This window comes from Biomphalaria glabrata, chromosome 9 (genome assembly GCF_947242115.1).
Source record: "Biomphalaria glabrata chromosome 9, xgBioGlab47.1, whole genome shotgun sequence".
NCBI lineage: Eukaryota > Metazoa > Mollusca > Gastropoda > Planorbidae > Biomphalaria > Biomphalaria glabrata.
Genome location: NC_074719.1, coordinates 30,753,764 through 30,779,021, shown reverse-complemented (window position 1 = coordinate 30,779,021; position 25,258 = coordinate 30,753,764). Strand labels below are relative to the sequence as shown.

The window sequence follows — 25,258 nt, the reverse complement described above, 5'->3', positions numbered from 1 at the left end:
CTTTTTAATAAAAGACTTCAGGGGAGGTAAGTCTTAATGATAGGTCACAGACTTCATTGATGACTCTGGCTCCATTGATGGATTAGCACATTAGTACAAAAGATGAGCATCAAGAGAAAAATATTAATGACTCATAGTTAAATATTTTGTCCATTTTTAGCATCCCCCGAAAGAGGAATAGCCGCTATTAGTTTTGTGTGGTCTGTCTGTCCTTCTGTCCCGTTTAGATCTCGTCAACTAGAAAAGAGAGTGAAAATCTGGCATCATGATATTTTAGGCTAAAGCTTTGATGCAACTTTTTTTTTTTCTGATAGCGAAAAATTTAATTTTTTTAAAACAACTATACAAGCAGTTGATTTAAAAAATACACCATTTTTACAACTATTCACTATTAATAGTAAAAAAAACACTGGAGACTATTTAGTAAAGGTTGTCACGTTTTACCATATTTTTAACACATTTATGATAAAGGTTTCAGATTTTTTGTAAAAAAAAAATTTTTTTTTTAAATTGTATAAATAAAATAAGTAATTTCTGTCATACTAACTACCTACCTACTTGTTTTTTTAAAGAGGAAAAAAATATATTTAGTATGCATATAAATGAAACATAATTTAAAACAACAAATAATAATAAGCTGTGTTTCATATTATAAACATACACTGTAGTGGCCCCACAAGAGAGCCGAAAAACTGAACTAAAGGAAAAAGTTTTATTTGTTGAGGCTTTGAATGAGAGATGGGCCCTTTACAAAACAACAAGATCAATTAGATAATAATTCAATAACATTAGTTAAATCAGATTCATATTCAACTTCACCTTCTCCAATCCCTTAGTCAGTTGGAGCACCGTCAACCGTCTTTCTCCATTGCTTTCTTTCCTTTGCCTTTGGTAAAATTTTATTCACTGACAGGATTGACCATTTTTTTATGTTGTCTTTCCATCGCTTTCTCTGTCTTCCTATTCATATTCTTCCTGGAACTATTCCCTGAAGGAAGGTCTTTGCAAGCCCTGAGGACCTTATGATGTGGCCATAAGTTTGAATTTATGTTTTTTGACAGTGGTTAGCAGGTCATCATGAGGTCCAATAGCTGTATTAATCCTGTTTCTACTTTCTTCATTTGTGATTTTCAGTGTCACCTAGAATTTAACTATATCATGTGTTGGTCAAACTGGATTTAACTATATCATGTGTTGGTCAAACTAACATAAAACATAATCGCCAACACCTTCGACACAAGCACATCTCTTCTTTTTGTATCGACGTAGGTAGGGTTGAAGTTGTTGATAGTTTATAGTTCATAGTTTCTGATATTCTTTCTGTAAATATTGAAACTTGCCTATTTTTACCTGCCATAGCAGACAGATTCGAGGGCCGATTTTGAGTTTGTGTTTCCACACAAACTGACTTTGTAACCTTGTTTATTAAGTAACTTCTTAGTAAAATTCCCATTCCAATCATTTTGTTTTTTTCAAGGGCTTTGTCTATTACTTACTTACTTAGGTCCTCCCGTACTGTTCGGTGCATTGGGCGGCAAACTGTCTCCACAATGATCTGTCACTGGCAATTTCTGAAGCCTCCTCCCACCTGGTGTCCACTGTTCTGAGGTCCTCCATGAAAGTGTGGAACCATGTTATACAAACATCACTGTTTGCGCTTTCCTCGTACTGGCCTCCATGTCATCACAACTCTTGGTATGCATAGTTCATTTAGTCGGAAAACATGTCCTGCAAACCTCATGCGACACAACCTCACTGTATTAGACTCCCAGTTCGGAAAAGGATTTCCTTGTTTAAGACCCGATCATTGTAACTGACTCCTAAAATCCGTTTCAGCCATTTTTGTAGAGCCACATCTAGTCTTTTCTCAATTTTGAAAGATGACTTACATGTTTCACATGCATATGTTGCTGTTGGGATGACAATTGTGTTAAGAAGGTGTATTTTTGTCTCAAGTCCAATGGCTTGGCTTGTCCAAATATGCTGAAGCCATTGGAAAATGCTCCCTACCTTTCCTATTTTGACCGCTGGTCTCCCACTTTTACGGTATACAGATGTATGCAAACGCAACATGAAGCTATTTAAAATCGACACTAGCAGCTGGGGAAAAGTAGCACTGGATAGATCCACACGGAGAGAGAGCATAAGAGAAGGGTCTCGGATTGCAGATGCCATACACAACAGAAGCAGAAAGAAGGCTGAAAATGAAACTGCGCCTGGTGATTTCATATGCCCAATCTGCAACCGCAGCTGTGTATTAAGGATTGGCCTCTTTAGCCACATAAGAAGTTGCAAAGGGAAAAGATCGTCTCTCGAGACGTAAAATGCCACAGACAGAGACACACTACATCATGGTAGGCATCCCCATCGTTTGTTATGATGTGAAAAAATATGCATATTGGAGCTGGGTTTGCCTAGTCACGTGAAACATGTATTATTAAGACATACATAAAATGGAACTTGTAGCATATTTCTCATCAGACTATACTTTCTGGATGCTTTAAATGCTGTATACTTGTATGATTTAGCAAGAGGATCTCGGGGCAGTAGACACCAGTTGGGAAGAGACTGCAAACATTGATTTCTATTGAAATGCACTGAGGATTTGTAAGTCTAATTTGATTTAAACTAACAACGCTGTAAAGGACAATAAAACAGCTACTTTTTATCCATTATGAGTCGCTTTTTAACTAAATTATATATTTTTTTAGACATTACATTCTGTCTATTTTTCTCCCAATAGGGACCCAAAACCGATTTTTCTTACTCTGGAATAAATGTAACCTAACACAACTACACCAAGCTGCATTAAACTTTCAACAAACATTCTTATTAGAAAAAGACATTAACCAACCAGTCGATGACCTCTGGAATTTCATTAAAACCCATTTTAAAAGCATTATATACCAACTAAATACATATCAAACAAAATAAATAAATGCTGGTTTAATAATAGACTAAAGAAGCTTTGTAAACAGAAGGAAAACCTATATAGAAAATTTAAAGAAACTAAGGCAGAAAGAGTTTACAAAAAGTATATAAAAATTAAACACTTAACCCAAAAAGTAAGCAGACAGCTGCAGAGTGAATACATAAACAATGTAATATCTAAAGATAACAACAAAAACCTATGGTCATACATTAAGTCTAAGAAAATGGAAAGAACAGGCATAGCGCCATTAAAAGATGAACATAACATAATACATAATGATAATGAAACTAAAGCAAACATCCTAAACAAATACTTTGCATCAGCATTCTCAGCCCCAGGAGACAAAGACATATTACTGAATTTGAACCAAGTAGACAACATAGAAGATATAGTAGTACAAGAAAATGGAATCCAAAAACTATTAGCCAACACCAAACCAAATAAAGCGTCTGGACCTGATGGTATTCCAGCTAGATTACTCAAAGAACTAATCAATGAGCTAGCCCCAGTGTTCAAAATACTCTTTCAGGCTTCGCTTATCCAGGGCAGAGTACCAAAGGACTGGAAAGAAGCTAATGTCACCCCCCTATTTAAAAAAGGAGAAAAATCTGACCCAGGAAACTACAGACCAGTATCACTTACCAGCATCACATGTTAAATCCTAGAACACATAATATGTAGCAACATCATAAACCACTTAGACAAACATAATGTCCTCGCATCATACCAACATGGCTGTAGGAAATATAGATCCTGTGAAACACAGCTAATAGGACTAATTGATGATTTTTCAAAAGGTTTAGAATTCAGGGGTGGGCAAATTGCGGCCCGCCGGAGTGTTTTATGCGGCCCGCCGACACCTAAAGAAATCAGGTGGGCCCACAGTATATGCTTATAAAAATGCAAATATATTAAAAACAATATAAATAAAAATGATTGAAACTGTCATTATGAAAAGTTTCAAGTAAACGAAGATTATGCTTATTCGCTATACATCAATACACACAATTTAAGACGCAATCTCTGATCAGTTTTTTTTTCAATGCTATGAAGAACTGTGTTGAATGTTGAGTATGCTTGGAACAAGATGGCAAGGGTGACAACTGGTGGAGCTCGATCTTTGCGTAAAATAGTAGTTGTTTTTTTTAATACCCCAACATGCCCCAAACATAAACTTTAAACAGGAAAGTTTGCACAAAGCTGCATAAAATTGTAACGTACTTTTATATTCAAATTCATTAATCATATTAGAGCTATGGGTAATAACCACAGGTAGTTCCGATTATGAACAAAATAATCCAATATATCCGCTATCTAAGCATGGGCAAGTTAAACGAGAACAACATAAAATCTCAAGGAATAAATTGTTCTGTTACTTGAAGGACATTGACTGTGACTTTGTTATTAATATTTCTAATGAAGAGTGGAAGACAGATTTCATTTTTCATAATCTCCAGCCCAATGAGTTTTGCATATGAAATGTAAATGGATGTTAAATCTTTTCAAACAAGGCCTTCCCATTTCTATAAGCAAGCAAAAGAAAACAGGTTTTGTCATTTTCCTTTGCTGAAAGGTGAAACTATTTCTTAATTGTGAAATTTATACAAATAATTTTAAAACCTCAAGCAACAGTTTTCAATACCATCAGTTCACCATTTAGCACAGAAGCTGATTCAACTCCATAGGACATAACTCCAAGCAAAGAGAAGTTCCAGTCAGCACTTCCACATGAGTCTCATGGGTTCCAGAAGCTGTATTTCCACACTTTAAAAAACGTTGCTGCTGTTCACACTATTTGGGTACACATACATCTGTTCTTCTTATTCTTCATTCTCATTTTACATGTTGGAGGGTTCAGATCAGTAATACTATATCTGAGATGAACCGCGCAGTGGTTTCCAGATCAGGCAGTTCTCCGAATAGTTTTGGTTCTATAGGAGGGCTTTGGGGCCAGAGTCCTGTTCGGGTCTCTTGATGTAGTATGCACCATTGAAGGAAATGGTTAGCATTCTCTGGTGACATTTAACTTCCAGAACATATATTGTCTCATCCAGTGAACAAGCAATATATTTTGGGTGGGGTGAAACTAAACAAGTTTAATTACTGGTCGATTTTGACTGACTGTAACTTGACAGCAGTCACAAGGGTAACAACTAGTAAGATAGTTTCACAGTTCTGGAACATTATGCACGAGTGTAAAAAGTAAAATACTGCACATTAAGTACAATTGTATAATTGTGGGGCTATTGTAATATAAAAAGACAACAGCAATTAAAAAAAAAAATCTTAAATGGATTAAAAAAATTGCTAGCTGTTGTAATTCCTTAACGTGGAGTGTGAAAAAAAAAGAAACGTGAATATAATACAGTGTAAACATGAATTAAAAGCCATTCAACACAGTTAGCTAGAGTATCTTTCTAAGTTGTATATACATATGCGGCCCGCCATTCCCAAATTTAGAAAAATGCGGCCCTCGATACAAAAAGGTTGCCCACCCCTGGTTTAGATAATAGTGAACAAAAATAAAATATTTTGGCATTAATGGTCCACTGCATCAGTGGATTAAAGATTTTCTGATAGGGAGAGAACAAACTGTAATAATAAATGGCTCTAAATCAACACAGATAACAGTAAACTCAGGTGTACCTCAAGGAACAGTCTTGGGTCCACTACTATTTTTAATTTACATAAATGATTTACCAAATTGCATTACTTCAGGAACAAAAGTCAGATTATTTGCAGACGATTGCATAATATATAGAACAATAAAAACAACACAAGACACAGATATTTTACAAAGAGAATCAGATGAATTACAGAAATGGGAATCAAATTGGAGCATGTCTTTCCACCCAGAAAAATGTCAGTTGTTAAGAGTAACAAAAAAAATAAAACAAATTAATTCCACTTATCTTATTCATGGCAAACCAGTAACACAGACTAAAAACGCAAAATACCTAGGTGTTATAATAAATAAAAAACTGTCATGGAATCCACATATTGATGAAACTATAAAAAAAAATCAAACAAAGCATTAGGATTTATTAAAAGAAATTTCTATAAATCAAATAAGAACATAAAACTAAAATGTTATTTAACCTTGGTTAGGCCAATAATAGAATATGCATCCTCCGTTTGGGACCCATCAACTCGAGAAAACATTAAGAAACTGGATACAGACACAAAATAGAGCAGTGAGATTCATAACAAACGAATACTCACATTTGACTAGAGTAACACCTTTAGTAAAATCACTAAATTTAGAAAGCCTTCAGGACAGAAGACTCAAAAGTAAAGTAGCAATTATACATAAAACACTGAACCATAATCTTAAAATACAAAAACAGAATTGAATAAAATACTCTGAAAGACACAAAGATAAAGGCACATTCCTCGTCCCATTTGCTAGGACAAATTTATACAAATACTCCTTCTTCCCTAGTGCTATTAGAGCATGGAATGGGTTGCCTGAGCTAGCCAGGAAAACCAGTGACTTGGCAGAGTTTAAGTCATTGGTTAATATGCATGACTAAATGCATGACGCATAGGACATAATCATCTTCTTTTTTGAAGTAACGTGTGTATTATATAAGATAAGAAGATAGTCATGTAGCTTATTTTTTAATTTATTTGGATAGAACTTGTGATTCTATGCCTATAATTCAAATATTAAGGAAGTTAAAATTACACATATTGAAAATAATTTTTTCTAATTTTTTCATGTCCTTTAAAACTCGTGTTTCTGAAGGACATTTAAAGACAAACTATACGACTCTCAGAAATAAATTAAAAACATAAATGTAAACACAGAGAACACCCTCAATTTTTGTTTCAAAGTTGTCAAGTAATGTTTTGATTTTATTTACTTATAAGCACATTTTAAAAAGGGAGGTATAAAAGAGCACAAAAATGTGCATTTTCAAAAGTTTTTAACAAAAAGAAATAGCGCTATATAAAAGCTATAATAATAATAATGTAACTTTAACTACTTTTTGAAAAATAATATATAATAATTAGGTCCCAAGATTATCATTGTTGTATTTACTATTTGAAAATACTATCAAGTAAGGTATTAATAATTAGTATAAATTATTAAATGTCTTTAAAAAAAATATCAAGTTTACATAAAACTTACTCAAAATTCTAAACATCAGTCAAAACCTCTCTAAACACACCAAAGATTACATAATATTATCTTATATGTTGATTCTTATAAAATTAAAAATGGATTAGAATGCTGTTATAAAGTTCATACTCATGGCAAGTAGGCTATTTCTATATATCTTTCAATATTTTAACAAAACTATGGGGGCCCTTTGTTTAGGAAATGTTTTACTTCTATTTATTAATCCACATCCTAATTTAGATGGGTATAGGGCTCTGGGCAAGATCAGAAGTCTGATCAAAGAAAATATGATCTTTTATTGCAGCTAGAAAAGCCTACAAATGTAGATCCAAATCTTTCTAGATATTTAAAATTCTTGTTTAAATTTCTTTTATTAGACCTGTCTGAGCTAGCAAAGTAAAACAATCAAATTTTTAAAAAATACTTTAAAAAAAATAAAGCTTATATTAAGTGCATCAATTAGTTTGGATCAGTCATGTAATTAAATTTGGATCTAGACTAATAATAATATATAAATCTGTATTATTAGAAATATTTTTTTTTCCTATTGTTTTTGTTTAGCACAATTTCATGCTGTTAGCTTTCTCAATATGCTATGATCCTATTACTTTAAAAAAAGGGAATAACTTGAATTCAAACTTGTAGACTAAAGCCTTCTCAAGCCAACACTGTAACCATGTACTCTACTAGCAAAGAGTCTATGAAAATGAAAGATTTTAAAGTTATCTATTGTTTCTATTTCATCTTTGTGTTCACTAAGCCTCAGACAACATTCTAGATCTATAAATAGGAGACTGATTCAGCTTATACCACTTCAGTCAAGTAGTCTATAATTTCTTTCCCTTATTTGAGATACCAAACAAAATAATTTTTACCATTAGTAAATTAATTAATTGGTTAATTTTTTTTTATTGATTCTTTTGTTGTCAGGTAAAAGAAATAATTGTGCAAAATTTCAGCCTAATCAGAGATTGGAGAAATAACATTTATTAACTTTTGGCCAGACAGAGTACCCTAAGTTGATATAGTATAACATATTAACATAAATGAGGTATCAATAAACTCGCTTCAAAAAGCTCTATCTTTCTATATTAGTTTCATTACAATAAATTGAACTTGAAATTTTTATCAAAGTACCTATATACACTTATAGACCTCATCTATATTTAATAATGTAAATAGATATAATTTAGTCCACTTGTTTCCATATTTTGTTGATATTAGCAATGAATAAAGCTTAAATGTGATGACTTTCTATACATTTACTACACTTACAATTATTTATTAAAGATATTGAAACATACATTTTTATGAACCGTAAATCCTCCACTTTAATTTGTATCACTCATAAGGAAAAATTAATAAGTTTTTCAATGGTGACAATAACAAAACAAGTAGGTGTTTTTATTGTAAAGCAATTCAAACATTTTTCAGATTTTTAAAATTTAACTATATTAAAACAATGTTAATCAATTAGTTATTGGTACCATTGAAAAGCTCGTTCATTTTTCTATACAATAGAACATTTTTTAAAAATTTTCTTCAGTTGACATACGCCCCATGCATTTTACTAATAAACAAACAAGATATAAAATGATCACAGCTGTTAGCACTATTATTCAGTGTGGTAATGTTAGCCATAAAGGATTATTACTCTTATTTGTTAACCAACAGAATAACCATACTAAGGGTACTGTTTTTATTGTAATAGGATATATAGAGTAAAGTGCGAAGTTTGAAAGCATTAAGCCCGCTGGCAGCAATTTTCATGTTTGGATTTTTATAGCACCGTTACAGTCTGACCTATGAAAAAAATGATGGTATCTCTGAATTCCTCGTCCTTTTTTCTATAAAAATTGATCGGATTTAATGTATCAATAGGCTTAGTTAAAATTAAATATGAGGTCAAAGAGGTGTAGGGTAGGTATCGCCAAGCGTACTTTACCTCGATCGGATTTTTCCCCAGTTAGTAAGCTCGAATGGGTTGATGGAAGGTTCGAACAGATCAAAGAAAATATATCTAAAATCAAGTTTTAATATTTAATTTTCACTATAAAGTCATTTAATTTTCACTATAAAGTCATTTTCTTTTCACTCCAGTGCAAGAACAACATCCATTGCACCATTTCCCACCCTCCACAACTTCAAATAGTCTCTTTAAGCTGATGAGCCATCAGACTTAAAAATAGCCATAAGCCCATTACCCATTTCCTTCACTACCGGGTAGTAAAAAAGTATATTTCCACACCTCCTGAGTTTGACCTCACCATGAACTTAGCCTTTATAAGGAAAAGGAAATAGTATGTGTCGGAAGTGAATAAAATAGGTGCATATGCACAGTAGCAATATAGTAATAATTTGGTAAACATTCAAATAAAAAAGTTTTAGCAATAAAAAGTGAACCGTTCGAACCTCTATACAAATTGGGGCTTTGCGAACTTCACACTTTACTCTATATACTTTAAGATATGGTAGGGTGAAAAACGCCTAAAACTTTAAAAATGTTACACAATTAAAAACAAGGTTACAAAGACAGTTTGTGTGGAAACACAAACTACAGATTGGTCCCCGAAGTGGTCCACCCAGGCAGATAAAAAGGCAGGTGTCAATATTTTCGGAAAAAATATCAGAATTAAATTCGATCAAAGACAAATAACAGAGAAAAATGGAGAAAGAAGGTGTTGACAGATCTTGTGTGGCACCCCAGCGATTCAGCAAACCAAAGGATAGGTAAAAGTGAATGTGAAGATTAATGTGAACCTGGCCTAACTGATGTCTTATAATGAATATCTAATTGATCTAATTGCTTTGTAGATGGTCAATCTCTAATCCCTCAAAAAGAAAAAAACATTTCGTAGAAAGAAAAAATAATAATTTTCCTTTAGTTAAGTGTTCTATAACTACATCTGTGTGTTGCAGTTCACGCAATAATATGAAAAATTACTTATTAATTGTTGTTTTAAATTATGTCCAACTTACATGCACACTAAATAGATTTTTTCTCTTTAAAAAAAAGTAAACATTTTTTTTCGTGTAAATGTAGTAGTTAATATGACAAAACTTACTTAACTTAGCAATAAAAATGTAAAAAAAATAATTTTGGGACAAAAAATAAAAAACTGTTAGCATGAATGTGTTAAAAATATGGTAAATAGTCTTATTTCCTACTAAAGAGCCTCCAGTGTTTGTTACTGTTAATAGTGAATATTAATAAAAGTGGTGTATTTTTATGAAAAAACTGCTTGCATAAATGATTTAAAAAATTAGATTTTTCTCTTTTAGAAAAGAAAAAAGTACCCGTTGCATCAGAACTTTGAATGGACTAAAATATTACGATGTTGGATTTTCACTATCTTTTCTAATTTGTGAGATCTAAACGGGACGGGCGGACGGACAGACATTTCACACAAAACTAATAGTGTCTTTTCCCCTTTAGGGGGCCGCTAAAAAAAAGGGAACTGGCTATTTTAAGAAAACTCTCTTAAAATGTTGTGCTTAAGTTAGACCCTGTTAACAAGATATCCTATAAAATGCCAACAACTATACCATTCCTAAAAAAAAAATTTTTAATTAAAATCGTATTGAGAAAAATAAAAGTGTAACGTTATAACACACAAACACTATATGACCCCCACTGTGCCCTATACTTAACTTGATGTTTGAGAGTGGGGTCTAACAGGTGAAATCAATGTGTTTTTTTTTACTTCTCCTGGAGAAATGGCTCTTCTTATGCCTGACGATGACTGTCCTTTAGATGCACCAACTGTAAACTCCCTTTGAAACTTGAATTTAAAATATATATATATATATTATTTAAAACATATCAAATGAGAATTAAATTAATATTTTAATTTTCCATTTTGATCAATTAAATCATTTCAAGGGCTAAATTTATTACTCTCTAAATGTGTAGTTGCTCAGAATAATTGTAGAACAATGTGTTGAATGGCTATCTCCTCTTTATGCAACATTTGTCAACTTTGAAAAGGCCTTTATTAGTATAGACAGAGAATATATCTGGACAGTAATCGAGACATTATGTGATCCCAAATAAAGTAATAACAATAATTAAAAACCTTTATGATGGTTTCACCTGTCAAGTAGCCCACATTAGAATTTCCAGTCACAACAGGAGTCAAACAGAGATGTCTTCTTTCATCACTCCTATTCCTTCTAGTATTGGATTGGGTAGCCTACTCTAATTCAGGGAAAGGAATCTAATGGACTTTCACACAAAAGCTAAAAGATCTGGAATTTGCTGATGACATAGCCTTATTATCACACAGACTACTACAGACTACAGGATATGCAAGAAAAGGTTACAGCTTTAAGTGAAGTAGGAAAAAGAGTAGGCCTCAAAAAAAACCACCAAAAACAATAGTACTTAAAGTAAACAACAAACAAATTGGAGACATAGTACTGGATTCTCAGACCATAGACCAAGTAGATAATTTTATATACCTTGGGAATGTAGTCAGTGTATCAGGTGAAAACATTAAACCTCATATAAATCTAGCGCGTCAGACTTTTACACAACTAAAACGAATCTAGAAATCCCCTCACATCTCTAACAAGACTAAAATAAGAATTTTTAACTCTAATGTCAAGGCAGTCCTACCGTATGGTTCTGAAACATGAAGAACAACTAAAGCAACAACAAAAAAAGTACAGACCTTCAACAACAGAAGCCTGAGAAATATCCTAAAAATACACTGATGCGACAAAATAGAAAGCACCAACCTGTGGGGATGAGTGGACAGAAAAATATAGAGGTGCAGATCTTAGAGAGGAAGTGGAGATGGATTGGTCACACCCTTAGAAAAGATACCAATAACAGAGCTAGACAAGCCTTAGAGTGGAACCTCCAGGGAACAAGACATAGAGGAAGACTTAAAAGAACGTGGTGACACAGTATACTAGATAAAGCCGAGAGGACAGGAAAGAGCCATTAAAAAACTAGCTAGAGACCGTGAAGAGTGGCGTGTTTTTACTAAGGCCCTTTGTTCCATGAGGAACTCAAAGGAAAGATAATGAAAAAATATGTAGTTGAATGAATCTTTAGTGGTATAGATACAGATTATATCTTTTTTTTTCTTGATATTTAACAGAAGTATTAGTTCTTACATAATGGCATTTATTGGTATGATATTTTGCAAGATTTTCCTGAAATATTTTCCGACACCATGATCTTGTAAGTAAATGAAAAATATCAGTTTTGTATGCCATTTTGATTAAATTTTAAATCGTTGTTGCCCTTCTTTCTGTTCATTTTAGTTCCACAGATTGCAAACTTGTGACTAATTATGAGAGAATAGTTAATGTATTATGTTTAAAGTAAACATATTTAATTTTATTGCATAAAATTTAGAGATTACCTGGTTTAAATTTTATTAATCATATGGCAACAATTTTAAGCTTTTTTTTCTCTAATAAATATGAAAATCTCATGTGATAAAGTGGTTTATCTCTGAATTAATACATGAGGCAGAGTGGGTTAGGATATATCCTAAATTAGGAATACATTATCACAAAAAGCCAAAGTGTGGCAGAAGTAGCATAAAAAGAATCATAATCTTGTTGCTGACAACTGATCTTTCACTTCATCTTTATTCTTCAGTCATTCTTTCTTTCATCATAATTTAGAATATGGGTGCTTCAATTTTAACCTTGAGATATCTTTCTATTTATTCCAATCAAAGCTGACTTCACTAATCATTTGAAGTGAATTCATATCACCTATAAAAGTTTTTCTAAACCTCCTTGATACACTGAAGTAACATAGGGTCATCATCTGTATGTGTTTATATATTTCTATTCATATTCCTACATATGTGTGCTAATGTGTATTTAGTTACTTAGTATTCACATTAGCTGTCAACATGAGAATATATCCTTTGACATATGTACACACAAATAATCATAGTCTTTATTATTCAAAATTATTTGATAAAGAGATAAGAGAACCAGGAAATTAAGTGATAAGGATGAAGTGAACAGATACATATTTAAGAAATAATAGATATAAAATTTACTTGTTTATGTATATCCTCTGCAGAGTGAGTCATTTTTAACCCAATGTTTCCACCACTAGAAATAGTAGAGCAAGAGCAAATAGTATGATCCAACTGTTCTGTTATAGTCTCTTTGTATCCATTTTATTTTACCTTTGAAAAAGAATTATTTAATAATTTAAGTATTATTAAATAAACACATTTAAAATGTAATAAAATGCACATTTAATAGTATCAGTCTTTTAATTTGTGGGTTTAAAATGCTCAGATAATTAAGCAAAATGACAAACTAAAATCAGCTAAAAGCAAAACTCCAAGGGGTGATAGGCAAGGTCTAAGTGATATTGCAATGAGAACAAGTCAGATATCCAAGAAATGTATTAGAAAGTAATCAACATTATTCTGTTTCTGCTTGTGAACCCCAACTGCATTGCAGCAACCTATAGCAGTTGATGTGCAATTAGAGAGCCAATTTGGTTATAGATGTTCCCAACAAATATAGTTTTCGTCATGCAAAAAATGGAAGAAATATGCATTGAAAAAACTTAGAGAACTATTCAGTAAAAAAAAAATTGCTGGCCTAATGATTCTTTTTTAATTCAGACAAATTTGACCCAGTTTGATTCCGGACACCATATATAATTTATTTCAGTCTCTATCAATCAATAAACTCAGATTTTAATTCTATATTAACATTAACTAAATCTTAAGATCCCCAGGCATAGCCCCTCACATGAAATCATTAAGATGTTTTCAAATTATGCATAAATACAAACACAAAAAATAAAAATATGAATACACTTATTCTACCAGAATTAGGTTACTGGGATAGTGACTTCTACACAGACTTTTACACTTATTTTATGTTTGCATGATTAGATGTGTGTTGAATGTTTGTGTTTTTTGTTTATTAAATTAATTAATTTCTAATACAGATGATAATACAGGTTAGGATAGCCATTCTTGCCTAAATAGCTGAATCCTCTATATTCTCTCTACTCTCTATATAAATCTAGATCTATCTAGTAGGTAAGTAGGTCTAGATCTAGGCATTTAACTTCATTCAATGTACCAATTTAAGCTCACTCCATACATTTGTCCATTTATTCTCTATAAAAAAACAACAAAAAAACAAATATAATATAAGATCATTAACATTGATGTCCAAAACTGGCTGTTTGAAATAAATTTTGGTAAGAAAATCATAATTTTATTCAAACACCCTATTATTTTTTTTTTTATGGAATAAACAATCTTAGCTTATGAATCAAATAAATTTGCTCCAAAAACAGAATAAATATTGCCGGACTTAGCCAATCAAAAAATATAGTCTTAACCCTAGGAAGAGGAGGTAAAGTCATCCTGGTAAAATAGAAAAAAAAAAAAACCTGACTTACAAATTTGAAATTCTTTTTTCTTACATAAAAAGATAGCTAATGCCCAAAAGGAAATTGGGTTAGAATCATTGGAAAATGGACAAGCACATTATACAGCGCGCTAGTTTCATATTAAAAATTAAATATCAAAATAAAGATGTAATGACCACAAAAACAGCGAGTGTTTGAATTCATATAATGTCCGAATTAAATAAACTACTCTAGATTTAGTCTAGATATCTAAGTCTGTAAGTCAGTGTAAGTCTAAACTTAATTGATAGATCTAGATCTAGTTAAATCTAGTACTTTTACTAGATCTAGAATCTAGTCCTACCAGTAGTAGTATATTTTATAATTAATCTATATTCCTATAATATAATATACATAAACATACCATTAATAATATATAGATTTAATATAGATCTATAACTATAGTATAACATATGATCATATGATATCTAAAGTTTAAAGTAAATGATATGGTTATGTCCGTACATGTTTTTTAACTTTTACTTAGATATCTACATGATCTAAAATCTAGATCTAGCTAGAATATATCTATCTATAAACTATAAAGTATAAATATATATAATAATAATATAGAAGTCTAATATATATATATATTAGATCTAGATCTATATAATAATATATAGAGTCTAGTCTGGAACAAAAAAAAAAGAATTTATTGAACTGATCAAACATGCAACAAAATCTACTATGCCACTACTGTCTACAATACAGCCTATCATACAATTAGATCTAGATTCTAGATCTAGTTAAAATACCTTGACAAGAACGGTTGCTAGCATTTGAGTGGCGTGCCAAGATACGGAAGTAGAATTTTATTTTATATATTTCGCTTTTTTTTTTTTGGCAGGTGCGGGTGGGGTTTATAATTTACCATCTTTTTTTTTTTTACAATGCAGAGGCGTATAAGTTTGGAGGCGCGGTGGCTGAGTGGTAAAGCGCTTTGCTTCCGAACCGAGGTCCCGGGATATTTGGGCGCCTCTGAGTCCACCCAGCTCTAACGGGTAGCCTACCTGACATTAGTTGTGGAAAAGTAAAGGCGGTTGATCGTTATGCTGGCCACATGACACCCTCGTAAACCGTGGGTCACAGAAACAGATGACCTTTACATCATCTGCCCCCATAGATCTCAAGGTCTGAAAGGGGGACTTTACTTTTTTAACTAGAGGCGTAGTTAGCCATGTTCGAGTGTTGCGGGACGCACGGGGCATCAAGTGGTGAAAGGCATCAAACCAAGAATAAACTTTAAAAATAAAAACAGTGGTCTTCAACGGGGGATATTTCGTGAAATTTGAGGGCACTGGGAGTCAAAGGACGGTAGGGCGTGACCTCCTTGACCCCAACTGGTTCGTGACGTAGTAGATCAGCGACCATTGTTTCTCATCGTAACCAGAGCCTGGCTGCGTGTTAGCATTAGTGCTTAGGCCATAGACTATGTATATTATTATAACCCTGCCATGCGTACCGCCATCTAAGCTAGTGCAGAAGGTGCGCACTGTTAGAGACTAGACTGAAAAGGTTGTCAGCATCAGGAAGATTTTCACCCAAGTCTAGAGCCGATATGAAAAGACTGTGCTAAAGACAGGTGTTGTTATCAGTGGCGTCATTAGGGTGGGTGTCACATTGTTATGCACCATACAATAGCTAGTCCTTCCTTTTCAATGGTGGCATATTTCAACTCAGCTGCTGTCAGTTTTCTACTCACATATAAAACAGGATGTGGGACACCATTCCATTTTTGCATTAGACAGCCTCCTATTCCAATGGCTGATGCATCTGTAACCAAAATAAATTCCTTAGTATGGTCAGGTAATTTCAAAATCGGTGCCCCAGAAAAGAAAGTTTTAATTATGTCCAGTGCTTCTTGATATTCTTCCGTCACACTATATTGTTAGGTTTTCCTTTCTTTGTTAGATTTGTTAGTGGTTCAATTATTTCTGAAAAATTTGAGATAAATTTTCTATAAAAGTTGCATAGACCCAAAAGGCTTCTAATTGCTTCTTTGTCTTTGGTACCTTAATGTCCAATATACTGTTTCTTCCAGTGGTGTAATGTACTCATTTTTAATCTTATACCCCAAAAATGAAATTTCACTGAGGCCAATTTTTATCTTTGTTGGTTTCAATGTTAAATTGTTTTCTTTGATAATTTTAAAAACCTTTCCAAGGCTTTGTATATGCTCATCCCATTGCTCACTAAAAATGCATATATCATCTAAATAACAAATTGTGTCTCTTCTATGGCTGAATAATTTGGCCATCATTCTGTTAATTTACCAAGCCAAAGCTCATCACATTCCATTGATATATGCCCGAAGGTGTCTTAAATGCCGATAAAGGTTTAGCTTCTTGTTTTAGAGGTACTTGCCAGTATCCTCTAGACTCTAGACAGATCCAACGTGCTAAAAATCTTTGCATTTTTTAGCTTAGTAAACATTTCTTCTGCTTGTGGCATTGGAAATGGATCAAATTCTGTGACTTTATTCAACTGTCGATAATCCACACACAATCTTAAGTTGCCACACTTATTTTTAACTAGCACGACTGGTGCAGCACATGGTGAACTAGATGGTTCTATCACTCCAAGTGTTAGTAGCTCATCAATTTCCTTCTGTAATGCTTCTCTATGGTGTAATGGAATCGTATATTGTGGCAGTTTATTTGGAACTTTGCCAGTTAACTTGATGTCATGTTCTATAATTCTTGTTTTACCGGGTAAATCTGTAAAAATATTCTTATAATCCTCAATTAGTGCCTTGATTTTTTTAGCTCTTTCAAGAGAAACTCCATTCACCGCGACATCCTTCCATGTTTGCCTACTTTCTGTTGCCACTGTCTCTATTGATCTAAACTTTTCCTCTGTCTCCGTTTCTTCCTTCACATAGGCACTCATTGCATCTTTACTCCTTTCTTCACTTCTTTGTCTTGGTCTAAACTCTTTTAACAAATCCACATGAAATATATTTAACATCGAATCAATGTCATTTCATAATCCATATCGCTAATTTTCCTTGCTATTTTGTATGGTCCCAGCCAATTTGTGCCCAAAGCATTATTGTTATCCTTATGTAAGACCAAAACATCTTGTCCTACCTCTAATTCCGTAATTTTTCTATGTTCATTCACTCTGGAACGTATTAATTCATTTCTCTCTAGCACCTGTCTATCCGCTTCTTCACATGCCTTTATAACCTGATTTCTAGTTTCTGCCACAATATCATAACTGTCATTAGTTACTACATGATCATGTGGGATTATCAAATCTTTCAATATTGTCATTGGACCTCCTGGATTTCCTCCATAAATCATTTGAAATGGTGAAAACCCTGTTGTTTTATTACGAATCTCCCTGTATGCAAATAGTATTGACGGTATTGCCATATCCCACTCTTTGGGTTTATCATCCACACTGGCGGATCCAGGGGGGGGCGGTAGGGGCAATCGCCCCCCCCCCCCTCAATCGGCCGACCGTTCGGGGGGGGGGGGGGGTTCGGACGAATTTTAGTATAGAATTCACACAATTTGTATACGAATTTATTTCTTATGTTAATAATATATTCTAATTATTTATATTTCAACCTATTTTTAGATTATTTCGCCCCCCCCCTTTCTAGTATTTTGGCCGATTTGGTAGGGTCGGGAGGGGGCGATGGCATCAATCCGCCCCCGCCCCCCCACCATAAACTTTCGCGTGGGGGGGGGGGTCCTATTTATTTGTAGAAATCACAACTTGCTAACTGAATCAATTAAATATCTATATGATTAAAACTTGTTATTGGTATTTTAACCGGTCTTTATATTATGTCGTTCGCCTGTTGGCCGATTGGAAGGGTGAATACCTCTACTGCCCTTCCCATCTAAACCCTTTGTGTGGGGGGGGGGGGCGGTCATACTTTTATGGAGAAATCATAGTATGTGAACAAAATTAGTCGAATATCTATATAATATAAATAGGTGGAAGTGCGATACATGCAATCACCTTCCCCCAATCGGACAAACAAATACTTTTTCTTTTGGTATTATAGTAAGAAATTACAAAATAAAATAAAAAACCGGCAACTAATATAATTTATATATGCTATAAAGTAAATTCTTATATCGAGTCGACCAACCCCTATTCTTTAATGCAAAATGCAATCATTAGCAGAAATTATATTATCGATCTTCCCCCTTTTCAGACAGAGTTTATGTTATTTCACATGAATTTATCATAACTATTTTAAGAAAGACTTTGCTTTGGAAAAGTTATAATTCAAACGAAACTTTTCAATATAACAGTCACGGTTGAGATGAGTTCAAAAGCCAAATAATCTCTTCCTAGTCGACTTTTTCCAACCTTTACTCTCATATTTTTCTTTAAATAAATTTTGTACTATAACTCACAATTTATGCTTGAATTTTATTGAATATTATTAATCGAATTATTTTTTTTCGGCGGCGATCCTCAAAGCCTTAATCTAAATATGTGGGGTATCTTATCTTTTCAAAGAACAAATCGGTTGTATTTGCAATGTTTTAAAGGACTATAAATTCATATTAGAATATTTTTCCACATTATTCAAAAGGTCCTTTATAATAGAATGAATAATGAGCTGTAGGTCAGGAGAATGCGTTACTGCAGTGAAGAATGCCAGAAAACGCTTTTAGCGTCGAGGCTTCGCCCCGAACCTCACTGATGAATAATAAGCTGTAGATGTCAGGAGAATGCGTTTCTGCAGTGAAGAATGCAAGAAAACGCTTTTGGAGTCGGGGCTTCGCCCCGAACCCCACTAATAAGTAATGAACTGTAATGTCAGGTGAATGTGTTTCAGCCGTGAAAAGTGCAAGAAAACGCTTTTGGCGTCGAGACATCGCCCCGAACCCCAATGATAAATAAATAGCTGTAGATGTCAGGAGAATGCGTTTCTGCAGTGAAAAATGCAAGAAAACGCTTTTGGGTGTCGAACCCCACTGAGGAAGCTTACAGCGCTCTCCCAGACCCCCAAGCTTGCAAGAGAAAGGCCTCAACATGACTGTTTTTTTTTTCTGTTTTTTTTCGCCGAAGATTGAGAAACAGTCTTATTTTATTCTCATATATCGAATATATATATATATATATATATATATATATATATATATATATATATATATATCATGGGCGTAGCCAGGGGGGGGTTTGAACCCCCCCCCCCCGAAATGAAATCCCCCCCGAAGTGGGGGGGGGGGGAGTCGGAATTTAGTGATTGATTTTTTGCTTTGATTTTGTTTATTTTAGGTGAGATTTTAATACTAAACCATCACTTGCCCCAGCACAACCAAAGGGGTTTTGAGTTTAAAACCCCCTACCAGGGGGGTTCGAGTTTAAAAACCCCTACCAGGGGGTTCGAGTTTAAAACCCCTACCAGAGGGGTTCGAGTTTAAAAACCCCTACTAGGGGTTTGAGTTTAAAACCCCCTACCAGGGGTTTTGAGTTTTAAACCCCCTACCTGGGGTTTTTGCAGTTAACTCCCCCTCTTCTATAAAACAAAACAAAAAAATGCAAACGAAAATCCCCAAATTCCAAGAGCACAGTTAAGGAAGATTTTGATTTTAAAACCCCGTCTAAAATTTACGATAAACCCCCTCTTTAATATAAAAAAAGCTAATTACGCACTCAAAATGTTATGAGCGTAGCTAAATGGGTTTTGACTCAGCTTTGAGTTTAAACCCCACTTCAGCGGGGTTTGAAGGTAAAAAATACCTCTTTAATAATAAAAACAAAGCAAATTATACACTAAAAATGTTATGAGTGTAGTCTAAGGGGTTTTGAGTTTAAACTCCCCTCCAGTGGAGTTTGAAGCTAAAAAGTACCTCTTCAATATAAATAAAAGAAAATTACTCACTCTAAAATCTATGAGCGTAGTCAAAGGGGTTTTAAGTTTAAACCCCCCGCCAGGGGGGTTTGAGGATAAAAAATACATCTTCAGTGTAAGAAAAAAAGCAAATTACGCACTCAAAATGCTATGAGCGTTGCCGAAATGGGTTTTGAGTTTAAACCCCCATTCAGAGGGGTTTGGTGCTAAAAATACATCTCCAATATAAAAAAAAAAAAGTAAATAACACACTAAAATTATTTGAGCGTAGCCAAGCCAATCGGGGGTTTTGAGTTTAAACCCTTCTTCTACAGATGGCTTTTTTTTAAAGTTTAAAACCCCTCCAGATGGTTTTGAGTCTAAGATCCCCCTACAGAGCATTTTGATGTGGAAAACCCCCAACAGAAGATTTTGACGATAAAACTTCTCTTTTCGATATAAAATCTAAAGCAAACTACAGTCACTTAATTCCAAGAGCGTATTCATGTATATATATATATGCTTTACGCACGTTTATGCATAGGGTTAGGGGTTACTGGGCGTTAGGGTTAGGGTTTGGAAAAAAATCGCCCCCTCCACTCCAAAGTTCTGGATCCGCCAGATTTTAGGAGTCAGTTATAGAAATCGGGTCTAAATCAAGGAAATCCTATGCCGAACTGGGAGTCGACCCCTTAGTAAGATTGTGAGAGAACGACGCATGAGGTTTACGGGACATGTTCTCCGACAAAATGAATTACGCATAAGAAGAGTTGCAATGATATCCTAGTACAACTTGACGCCACTCATTCATGGAGGTCCTCATGGTAGGTGGGAAGAGGCTTCAGACATTACCAGTGACAGATTTTTATGGAAACAGCTTGACGTCAAATGCTCCGAACGGCGTGGGAGGGTCTAAGTCAGTAAGAATAGCACATTAGGTTTTTGAAATAAAACTTTTTAAGAGCAGGAAAATGCAGTGTAGATACCTCAGAATATGCATTTTGTTGGCTTTCAATACCATAAATAGTGCTTGGCGGCGGGGCTTCGCCCCGCGCTGGGGGGAGCTCCTAGCGCTCCCCCAGATCCCTTTGCTAGTAATGTCGGGGAATCTACAATTTTTCTACTAACTCATGGAAGAACCTATTCTAGGGCACAATAAACGTCTTCCGAAAGAATGAAGGGTCAGAATGTAATAAAGATTATGTACACACACACACATAAATACATATAATTTTTTTTTCGCGGGGGGAGATCCCCCCCCCCAAACCCCCCCGAAAAAAAATCCTGGCTACGCCCATGATATATATATATATATATATATATATATATATATATATATATATATATATATATTATATATATATGCTATATATTATATATATATGCTTTACGCACGTTTATGCATAGGGTTAGGGTTTACTGGGCGTTAGGGTTAGGGTTTGGAAAAAAAATCGCCCCCTCCACTCCAAAGTTCTGGATCCGCCAGTGATCATCCATTACTTTATATAATGCTTTCTTTAGATTGACATTAAAACGTTCACAAGTGCTCTGTGGATAATACGAGGTTGTAAACCTTTGCTGGATCCCAAACATGTTCAAGAATGTTGTAGCCAATTGACAGTTGAATTGAGTGCCCCTATCTGACAATATTTCTTTAGGAAATCCAAAGCTTGTAAACAACGTATATAATGCTTGTAGGCTACTATGTCTCTGGCTTCAATTCGTTTGAGTGGGATAGCTTCCGGCCATCTGGAGCACACGTCTATCACAGGATATAACGGTGACCCCTTTTTATACCACTGGCATTGGACCGATTAAATCAATCGCTATTTTACTAAATTGTCTATCTGGTACATCCACCCTTTGTAATGGTGCTTTTATGTTTCTTGCTCCTTTTCTAGAACATAGTTGGCACGAAGTCACATAACTTTTTATGTCCTTATTAATTGATGGCCAATAAAAATTCTGAAATATTCTTTGTTTCGTTTTGTGTAGTCCCAGATAAAACAGCACACTTTTTTTCCTTGGCACAGTCTGCAAAAGAGCTCACAGCTCAGCAGCAATAAAGCTGGCTAGAAGAAGAAGAAGTAGTCCCAGATGTTCTGTGTGTGCTATATCGTGTCCATTTTCCATTACAAGCTGCCTGAATTCTCTGGGTATCACAAACTGGATTACTTTTTTTTCCATGCCATTCAATCTCTCTAACAAGAGTTCCTCTTTCTACATAGAATCTTCCTCCTCTACCTCCTTTCTTTGCTAGTTGGCGTAACTCTGGATCATTTTTTTGTTTTGTGATAAATTTTTCTTTGTTAAATCTTATGTCTTTGATTTCAATTGTTTCTGTGTTTTCATGTTGTTCTTCATCTTGCTCTTTTCCCTTAGTTGATAACTCGAACATTTTTGCTAAATCTCCTTCATCCACATCTTTACTACAATATCGAGTAGTGGCCATTCCACAACAATTTTTCCAATCTTCTATCTCATTTTCCGTGCACTTCTTTATGTTTGGTATATTGCCAATAATCAAATCAGTTTGATCATGGTCTATAACACATGCCTCTACGATCCCTGTATAATACGGTGTTTTAATGTTCACTCGGGCCACGGGTAATCGAACTGTTTTACCATCAAACATAATACATGCTTTGCTTTTTCCAGTATATTCGTGATCTTCGACCAATTTCCGGTTTATTCCAACAATAGTGCTTCCAGTGTCCCTTATCGTTCTTGCAGCCTTATTTCCTACAAATGTTTGAAAACAATCTAGACTTCCTGAGCTCGACAACAACGACAAACTTTGATCTCTTCTATTTCTTCCTCTGTCATATCTTCCTTGTCTGTTTCCTTGATATAGCCCCCTATAGCTATTATACTGGCCTTGTCTACTATCTATTTGGCTCCTTCCTTGTCCTCTAAACCTATTCTGTCCTTCATATCTAAATCTTCTATTGTTGCTATAACTGTCTTGTGTTTCTCTAGCTCTATTAAATGCTACTATTTCTTCAATATCGCTACCTCTGTTTAACTTTTTTTCAGGATGTGCCACTTTGTAAGCCCTTATTAATTTTACAATCTCATCTACAGATTTTGGCTTTCTCTCCAACAGGAATATTTTTAGTTCGTCCTGACTCTCATAAATGACTTTATCCAGCATAAGAAATACTTTTAGTCCATCAAACGTCTTCTCTATTTTCGATGACTCTGTCCAGTTGTCAAAGTAGCTATTCATCTTGTCTAAAAATGTTTGGGGATCCTCGTTGGTTTCAATGGTGCAATTAACATATTGTTGACGATAAAACGCCTCAGTTTTTCCAAATGTTCGTAGTAATAGCCCCTTTACTATTCGATAATTATTCTGATTCATGAAAATCTTTGACGGTACCTCTGCTGCAAATAACTTCGATAACAAAAATGTCCATTTATCTTCAGGAAAAGCCATTTTTTTCATTTCAATTTCAAACTTCTTTAAGAAAATATCTATGTCTATTTTATTCTCATCAAACATTGTACCTGTTAGACACCTTATTTATAGTTTAGTTATTTAGCGACGCACCATAGAAGACGCATATTGAACGGGACTAGTGACGTTTGGGATATGTTGGGTTAGAGACCGGAAAATCAGTTAGCGATATAATTCTATAGGGTAACGACGTGTTTAGTGACAGAGACTTTTACTGTGGCCTTTTATTAGAATAAATATATGTGAAGTTGTTCATCAGCGTTGACTACATTTCTTCACTAGTTAAAACCGATGTGTTTGTTTTGTCTGGATTGTTGATCAACTACACGGAATACACCCGAACAATAATACCCAAACGCTTGCAGAGTAATTGGTTGAAATTCAACAGTCATCCATAGTTGACCTCAAGACAGCCTGAACAAGCAACATCACAGTGGCGACCCCGGATTAACCCGACGCCCGAAGCCCGGATGAACCCGAACCTCGAAGCCGAACATTGAACCGGACCTCGAAGCTGAACGTTTACTCGGGTGAGGGTCGTGCACTCGAAGATATAAAGTTTCATTGGAGTACGGCTGAACACAGCATCATCGCAGAGTGACTTTGTTCTAGATCTACATGCAGTCGTCGCCTGTTTGATCGTACGTTCAACGAGCCGTTAACTCAGGGTGACCTTCGTCAGGACAGTAATTATCGCAACGTCTGGTCTACTCAACACTTATATTATCAACGCCTGATCTTCGTATGCCTACAGCCAGAGGAACCGTTCATTCATAACGGGTGAGAGTTTGTCAGTGAACCTGTTGGACATATTTTTTCTTCGATTGAGAAAACAGTCGTAGGAGCCACATAGTCGAATCAAGTTTTACCTCGTCAGTTTTGAGAAGGACAGTTTGCCCGCTGTCAGAAGTATTGTGAGTACTACAAGTTTGGTAGCTAACTAAATAGAAATCGCTCTGTCGTCTTACCCTTTGAGAGATTCTTGTGGAGCAGTTTGCTCATTGAACCGGTTGCTTGCCACTTTTATAACGGTCACTGCGTTTAACCTTTGGAAGGTTAGTGAAGTCATATTTATCGTTGCTGAACATTGATCTATTTATTATACGTTGGTCTAGACCATATCTAGACTTGTTGATATTGAAGTAGTGGAAACAGCTACATCCACTTAATTTTGTTGAAAACCGTTAATCGTATAACGGAACGTCGTCGGAGGTGACCTTGGTCTCACCTAGTCTACATTGGACATTTTGGTCTAGTGAAGCAGCATACAACAGCAAACTTCGTCATACTACCAGAGTAGCAGCAGAAGCAGTGAACTATTTTAGAGAACCGTTATTCGTCAGCCCAGATCAAGTCATCGTCAAGAAAGTCGTTAATCGTCAGCCCAGATCAAGTCATCGTCAAGAAGGTCGTTAATCGTCAGCTCAGATCAAGTCATCGTCAAGAAATTCGTTATTCATCAGTCGTCCAGATCAAGTTGCCGTCAAGAGACTGTTATTTGTCAGTAGTCGTCTACG

General features: G+C 34.6%; 1 protein-coding gene across 15 annotated transcripts in view; it reads right to left on the bottom strand.

The window, feature by feature from the left end:
- The window catches only part of LOC106073466 (centriolin-like), a 276,342-nt gene extending 258,666 nt beyond the window's left edge, over nt 1-17,676 (bottom strand). For 7 of the 15 annotated variants that reach the window (XM_056040841.1, XM_056040852.1, XM_056040851.1 and 4 more), the window contains exons 1-3: nt 14,840-14,970; nt 13,091-13,222; nt 10,711-10,840 (exon numbers count right to left, since the gene is read on the bottom strand). In XM_056040841.1, the coding sequence (XP_055896816.1) occupies nt 10,711-10,840; nt 13,091-13,123 (163 nt within the window). In that variant the 5' untranslated portion in view covers nt 13,124-13,222; nt 14,840-14,970. Of the gene's footprint in view, nt 1-10,710; nt 10,841-13,090; nt 13,223-14,839; nt 15,061-15,230; nt 15,301-17,564 lie in introns of those variants that run through there. The other 8 variants (XM_056040848.1, XM_056040853.1, XM_056040846.1 and 5 more) reach the window with 5 other exon arrangements.
- Between the last annotated feature and the right edge of the window lie 7,582 nt (nt 17,677-25,258).